The sequence below is a fragment of the Hydra vulgaris genome, chromosome 08 (genome assembly GCF_038396675.1).
Source record: "Hydra vulgaris chromosome 08, alternate assembly HydraT2T_AEP".
Taxonomy (NCBI): Eukaryota; Metazoa; Cnidaria; class Hydrozoa; order Anthoathecata; family Hydridae; genus Hydra; species Hydra vulgaris.
The window spans coordinates 54413167-54421558 of NC_088927.1; the positions used below are offsets into that span (position 1 = coordinate 54413167).

At 28.1% G+C, this 8392-nt stretch overlaps 1 protein-coding gene across 1 annotated transcript; it reads left to right on the top strand.

The window, feature by feature from the left end:
• Nucleotides 1–319: 319 nt before the first annotated feature.
• On the top strand, nt 320–778 carry LOC136083449 (transcription factor Sox-21-B-like). Its single transcript, XM_065802849.1, has one exon. The coding sequence runs from the start codon at nt 320–322 to the stop codon at nt 776–778; it is 459 nt and encodes a 152-aa protein (XP_065658921.1).
• The last annotated feature ends 7614 nt before the right edge of the window (nt 779–8392 follow it).

Sequence of the window (8392 nt, forward strand, 5' to 3'; positions counted from 1 at the left end):
TCGTGCTTTGGAAAAGGATTCTGAATAGGTGACTATTATTGTCTTTTCATTTGAAATTATTGTCGTTGTTGTTTTACTTTGTTATAACTGGTACCGAACAAGAGATTTATAGAAGTGGCTTTAAAAGAAATCGGAGAAGTTCTTGGAACTCGTAAACCAACCGAAAATTAAACCACGAGGTTGGAGTTGTAACTAAATAATAAAATTTAAAAACAATAAACCATATATTTCAAAAAACAACTTAACAGCGCGACTATTAATTTTAATTTTTTACATTGAATTATTTTGGAATAGTTTACGCTTTTAATTTTTTGCGGTTATGGCCACTGCAATTAATGTTATTGAACATCCCTCTGACGCCAATAATGATGCTCATTTTAAGCAAGTTGTAGGTTACAACACTTCGCAATCCATGCTTGTTCCACAAAATTTAAACCTATCAAATCGTGTATCTAATTCTCTTGTTTCCGATCATGAAACTTCTAAACAAGAAGATTTTGATAAGGTCAAAAGACCGATGAATTCTTTCATGGTGTGGTCTCGCGAGAAGCGACGAAGACTCGCACATGAAAATCCTAAAAGGCATAACAGTGAAATAAGCAAACGCTTGGGAGCCGAGTGGAAAGTTTTAACTGAAGATGAAAAGGCTCCTTTTGTTTTTGAAGCAAAGCGTTTAAGAGCTGAACATATGAAATCACATCCTGATTACAAGTATAGACCACGTCGTAAAAGCCTAGACTTCATCAAAAAAAGAATGAACAGAAGATGCCTCATGTAATAACAACTGATGGAAACAAATTTTCATGCCCACACAGTACACTTCTGGTTATGCAATAACAGGAGGTATTAATTACCCCTTTAATGGCTATTTATCTGCACTAGTAAATGGACATGAAGCATATGCAAGTAATACATCGCCATCAGCTGTCTATGGCTTTCCACATGGAGCAGGCCTATCAAGAAAAGGAAAGAATCCAGAAATGGAGGGCTAACCTAAGGCAACAATACAAATACTTTACACTAACTGCCTATCAAGAAAAGCAAAGAATCCAGAAATGGATGGCTAACCTAAGGCAACTATATTAATACTTTACATTAACTGCCTATCAAGAAAAGTAAAGAATCCAGAAATGGAGGGCTAACCTTAGGCCACATGACAGTTTACAGATGGAGTGCAAAGTCCTATGGCTTACCTTCTCGTTGGTGCACTTCGTTAAATAGGTTAGACAAGTAAAAAATGTCTAATTTATGAACAGAATAGCCAAGGCAATATTTTTATTAGTTTTGTTTTATAAGGGTAATTGAGAACAATGCCAAGTAAGTAATAATAAAGTACTGATGCCGCTTTGATGACGAATTATAGTCGGCGATATTTTTTTGCAACCTTACACCCCCTTCCCTCGCAAGCCCGAGGGAGCGGTTTACAAAAAAATATCGCCGACTATATTTTGGCAATTCGAAAAAAAACAGGCAACACCCACAAAAAGTCCTGCATCCGCCCCTGGTATAAATTATGTGTTTAGTATAGTTAAATAAATAAAGCATTTATATCTGTACACTCAGTAGTCCAAGTCAGTTGTCACATTTTAGAAATTGTCCAGGAGAGAGTAAATAGTAAAATAATTAGTCTTCATTGGCTTTTTTATTCTTGATGGTTAAATTTATGTTTTATTTAGTTTGTCTTATTTAATTTGTCTTGAGGCACAAGAAATATAATTTTGACAAAAATAAAAAGTTAAATAAAAAAAGTGAAAAGTCATTTCTGAACTACAGACGTTTTTCCTTTGAACATTGTGGGGACACCAGACCCTTTATATTGACCAAACTTTGTTTCACATTGTTGCAGGAAAACAGTCTTTATACCTATGTAGATACTGAAAAACTAAAAAGGTCTCATACATGACTCATTTTCACAAAAAACTGGATAACCGACCTTTGTCTTCTGAGGTACAGATATTAAAATTTAAAGTTTATTTTAGTTTTTTGGTTTAGTTTATAGTTAATTTTAGTTTAGTTTTTATTAGTTTTAGCTTCAGTTATCTTTTTTCTTACTTTAGACAACTTCATTGAAGAAATGAGGGGAATAGGTTAAAAAAATTATAGTTATATATTTATTTATATGTAAATATTATTCTATCAATTATTCTGAGGTATATTTTTTGTCTTTAGTGTCTGGTAGAAGCATAACTGAAAGAGCTGTGTTTTAAATTTTATATATTTTTTACGGAGAAATATGTGCAATAGGTGAAAGGATTATTTAATATAAATATGACATTTTTAAACTGTTTGCATTTTACTCGTATTTTTATTAAAATTAAATTTCTCACAAGTTTAACTCTTTTTAATTTACTTTTTTTTAATTTATTTTTAGCATCCTCTTCATCCTTTGAAAATGGTGAGGTTATGCTTTATATTTTGATTTAAAAAAATTGAAAATATTTTTAAATTTTGTTATATCCTTCTATTTGTAATTTTAGAGTCGTTAACATTTGAGGAATACCAAAGATATCGCTCCCAACACCCAGGGCCTCTCTCGGAGAGGTTCTTCAATAAGTGGCAAAGTAATGGAGATATGGATGAGCCATCCTTCAAATGGAGGGCTCATCCATACCGGGGTGTTGGGAGACACCGAAGAAAAAACAGCAACCAAAAGGTTGTAAATGTCTTCTATCTGTGAAGATATTTATAACTTTTTTGTTGCCGTTTTTTCTTCGGTGACTTATTTTTATTTTTTTTAATTTTGTAATTTTTTTTTTTAATTTGTAATTTTTTATAATATACAGTTGTATACTTGGTTTGTTTTTGTCTTTTTTAATTGAAATTTTATTTGTTTTTCACCAATTAAACTTAAATATAGTTAAATTGATTCACTACCCAATCATCATAATATGATGGTACATTCTGATTGTTAAAAGTAATTAATTGTAGTTTATTTTATTGAAAACACTGCTTTTAAAATTTACTCTAAGCCAAGACTAGTTAGGTATATAAATGCAATTTATTTATATCTATTTGATTTTTTATCTTTAATGTTTTTAGTTTGGCTCCTTAAAGCATTTGTTTTTTCGCTTTTTAATTAAAATATTTTAAATCTATTGTAATGTCTTTTAAATTTAACTAAAGTTTACTAAAAGCCAACGTGAAATAACGTCATAAAACAACACCGACAAGTTGCATCATGACAGCAGTTTAAGTATGACAACAGGCTACCGAAAAGTAGGTAAATTGTATTCCAGTAGTTTTTTTTGTTTTTTTTGTTTTTCTTTTATGTCTACTTATCTGTTACAATTTTTATTTTATGTTTGTCATATGATGCATTAATGCAATATAAAAGATCAAAGTTTACATATTTTTTACAATTTGTTATACACATGTTTGATTGTAAATCGACTTTTTTTTTTCTTTGAAACGTATTGGTACTCAATTGCTTAGTTATTTATAATAAATTTATTTAGTTGTGTGCATTTATCGTTTTAAAGACAATATCCTTTTTTAAAGAAACATGTATCAAGGGGATACCAAAAAATTAATAACTCATAAATAATTTACGTTCACTTCATATTAATCTTATTAATTAAAGTTCATGTTATAAAAAATATAACAAGAATTTAGCTTTAATTTTTCGTCAATTTAAGGCATGATGAAGTGTTATTATTTTGTGTCAGTAACTAAAAACGTATTGTGTTGAACTTAGTAATGTCTAGGAAAATGGTTCTGCCATACACTGATATGACCTATGTCAGTTGTAAATTACTCAAATAACGTTAAATAATTGGTAAATTAATTTATTTTAATTTTACAGATGGTTTAACTTTTTAATTTGAAGGCGTTTTTCTTACAGGGTATTAGTTAAGGTTTCGCAACTTTAAATTGTGGAAAACAGTCACTATAAATTAAGTAAGAGACCGACCGTAACCCGTATTACGGTTTGCTTTCTGCTAGTATATTATTAATGTATATTATTAATATATATATATATATTATGTTATATCTTATTATATGATTTAATATATATATATATTATATTATATCTTATTATATATTAATTTTAATACTTTAATATATATGTTAATATTAATCATATTTTAAATATAGGAAGATATAATACGGGTTGCTTTCTGCTAGTTATTATTATTTTTTTATTATTATTTTTTTTATTTCCTTTTTTTTCGGAAAAATTAATTAAAAAAAAAAAACATAATTTAAGGACTAGATGCAAATTCGTTTTCAATTTTGCATTTAAATATTAAGAGTTTTTCAAAAAATTTTGAATTATTTAAACAATTTTTATGCGAAGTTAAATTTAATTTTAAAATTATTAGTCTCAGCGAGACATGGTGTACTGATGAATATATCGAGACAAATATAAATTTTCAGCTACCAAATTATAAAGTGATTCATCAATTTAGAAGATCTGGGAAGAACGGAGGGGGTTTGTGTGTATTTATAAGTAATTCTTTGTTTTACAAGCTAAAAAGAAATTTGTGCTCAACCACTAATGATTGTGAATCACTATGTGTGGAAATAATAAATAAAACCACAAAAAACATTATCATCCACGTTTTAAACAGACCACCTTCCGGCACAATAAAACAATTCGAAAATCATATTAAAAACATAATTAAAAATAAATTAAGCAAAAATAAAAGCATTTATTTTGTAGGTGATTTTAACCTTGACTTGAACTTGCGTCATTTAATTACAAATATAAATAATTTCTTTAACGTCATATATCAGAAAGGCTATATTCCACTAATTAATAAACCCACAAGAATAACTTGAGAAAGCGCAACAATTATTGATCAAACAATCATCAATGAATTCAAATCAAAAATAAAAACAGGAATATTTAAATGCGACATTTCAGACCACTTCCCTGTATTTCTTATCTCACAAAAATGTGATAACATTTATGCACATAAAGTTAAAAAAGTTACGCGAAATATAAATGAAAAATCCATGAAAAATTATAATACTCTTCTATCAGATTTAAATTGGAATGACCTCCTTGATATTGAACACACAGATGAGGCATACGATCAGTTTATTGATAAATTACAACAACTTTACAATACGGCTTTTCCTGTAGTTACAAAATGTGTGGAAAAAAAAACATTATTAAATCCATGGTTAACGCCTGGAATTATAAAGTCGTCAAAAAAAAAGCAAAGATTTTATAATAAGTTTGTCAAAAAAAAAACTTTCAAGAATGAAACTAATTACAAAAATTATAAACGTGTTTTTGAGATGGTTATTAAAAAATCAAAGAAATATTACTATACCGAGCATTTAATAAAACATAAAAATAATCCAAAAAATACTTGGAACATAATTAAGGAAGTAATTGGTACGAAACAAGCTGACGGAAATAGTCTACCTAAACATTGAAAATAAAACTATTACAAATAAATCTTTAATTGCTGAACCACTTAATCAATATTTTGTCAGTGTAGGTTCCACTTTAGTGTCGAAAATAGAAACTACTGAAGTAAACTTTGAGTCATATTTTACTCCTAATAATACCTCTGAGATGGATAATTATGAAATTACTGAAAAAGAACTCTTTGATGCAGTATATCTTTTAAAACTAAACAAAAGTGTGGGGTATGATAATATTAGTAGTAACGTAATTAAAATATCGATAAAATACTTAACAATCCCTCTCTTACATATTTTTAATCTATCTTTAAAACTAGGTATTTTTCCGAAGAAACTTAAAATTGCGTGGGTCATACCTATTTTTAAATCAGGAGACATTTATAATCCTGAAAATTACAGACCAATTTCAATTTTTCCTTGCTTCTCGAAAATCTTAGAGCAAATTATGTATAACCGAATTTTAACTTTTCTTAATATAAATAATATTCTATATAATAAACAGTTTGGATTTCAGCCAGGGTGTTCAACTGACCATGCCATTATTAATATTGTTGACGATATATTTAAAGCATTTGACGAAAGTAAGTTTGCCCTCGGTTTTTATAAGTTTTTATAGATCTTAGCAAAGCTTTTGATACAGTAGACCATAGAATTCTTATAAAAAAACTTAAAAGTTATGGAATTAAAAGCACATATTTAGATTGGCTCAAAATTTATCTAAGCAATAGAAAAAAATACATAGCACACGAAGAAGGAAAAACTGATTACTTAACTATAACTTGCGGTGTTCCCCAAGGCTCAATTTCTGGGTCCACTGTTATTCCTTATTTATGTAAACGACTTTCATAAGTTTTCAAATATTTTAATTTCAGTTTTAATTGCAGATGACACAAATTTATTTTATTCTAATGGAGATGTCATTGTTTTATTTAAAATAGTAAACAAGGAATTTTTAAATCTAGCGGAATGGTTTAAGGCAAACAAATTGTCATTAAATTTAAATAAAGCTAAGTATACTTTTTTTCGTGGAATTCACGAAAAAGACAATATTCCGTTATAACTTACTGATCTCAATACTGGTAACTCTAAAATAATTAAAGAGTCATCATTAAAGTTTTTAGGAGTGATACTTGACGAAAACTTGACATGGTGAGAACACATAAGAACGTTAGAAGATAAAATTTCAAAAAATATTGGCATTCTATACAAAGCTAAGCAATTATTAAACCAAAACTGTTTAAAAATCTTATATTTCTCCCTCATACAGTGTTGTATAAACTATGCAAATATTGCATGGTGCAGCTCTAATGTAAGTAAAGTTAAAAAATTGCTTAGTTGAAAAAAACACGCTGTCAGAATTATTTCAGGTGCAGGTCGTTTTACACATTTTAAAGGAACTAATTAAAAATCATCACATACCTAATGTTTTTCAGTTGAACCTTTATCAAATTCTTATATTTTTGTACAAATTTCATAATAAAGTAACTCCTATAATATTTAATACACTTTTCAATAAAACTAACCGCGAGTACCCAACAAGGTTTTCAAATTTCAATTATGAGCACCTAAAATGCACTATTTGGTTACTAAATTTTCTATTGCCATCAGAGGTCCTAAATTACGGAACACTTTGTTAAATAACTAGCTGAAAAATTGTTCTTCGCTTTCTCTATTCAAACAAAAACTAAAACAAAAACTTCTTAACGATGTTAATAAATTAAATTCTTTTTAAGATTCATTACTTCGTCTTCTTTTTTTTTTTTTAACACCTATCTTATTAACTGGTCTTTAATTTAAATTTTCCTTAAATTCTTCTATTAACTTATTTTTAATTTTTAGGTGGAATTATTATTATTTTTTATTTTTTATCTTTTTTTACGATTTTCTTTTGATTATTGATTAGTTTCTGATCTTAACATACTTGTAAAATTTGTATTTATTTTTTATATCGTACGAAGTAATTTTATGTTTACATTTTAATGACTGTACACGCTTGCTCATGAAAGCACGTCGGGGCGTAGTGAAAAGGCATATATTGTCTTCTTTTAGCCCCGGTCATGTAAATTTTATTTATATTAAACGGTATTGTATTCTTTTTTTAATGAAGAAATAAAAATAAACAAAATAAAAAATAAGCAATAGCGATTCATTTTATGAAATAAAGTAAATTTTCAAGTAAATATGGGCGTGAGAAGGAGATGCGAATTGTCAACATCTAAAACAAGTTAATCAACATTTTTTAACTGTATCTTAACTGCTGAATCACGTTTTTATTTATTTTTTATCTTTTTAATCAAAAAACTAAGGACCATGTGAAAATTTTTGAATCAAGCCACGTATATTAACACTTTTTAGTATAGTTTATTTAAACAATTAAAACAGCGCAACAAAAATTACATATGAAGACCACAGGGGAAAAAGGGCACATGTCACATTTTCCAATTATTTGAGTTATGTCCCCTACTATATAAATATAAGCCTGAAGGTTAGCAAAATAGTAAAATCTTACCCAAAAAAGGCCTATTTAATGCTACAGAAACACCCAAATAAAAGGCTTACAGGGGAAAAACAGCATTTTCAAAGACAAAATTTCATTTATCTCAAAAGTGGAAATGTGCGACATGTGCATTTTATCCCCAATAGTCTTTAAATGTTTTATAGTAAAAAAAATTTTGTGAAAAAATTATCGAGGAAATATTTATTACGGGTGAGGAAGAAGCAATGTATCTCCTCAGAATGTTTATTCTAAAATATACTTTCGGGGGAAAAGTTTGTCTCGGTACGTACTTTCCTAGGGGATTTTGTGAGTAACATTTGTCAAGCGACATCGGCACTTACTTGTTTAAAAAAATTGATAATCTTTATTATGTCGACTTAGGGTTGAACCAGCGTTTCATTTACGTTAGGTCAAAACATTGTGCAATGCAAAACGCTATGTCGACAAAAAAAACAGAAGAAATAGAAAAAATAATACGAATTGATAGTTAAAAAGAAATTTTATTCTGTCGACCTA

What these genes read in the sequence shown, in the direction of transcription:
- LOC136083449 (XM_065802849.1), top strand. Translation starts at nt 320, where the DNA reads ATGGCCACTGCAATTAATGTTATTGAACATCCCTCTGACGCCAATAAT.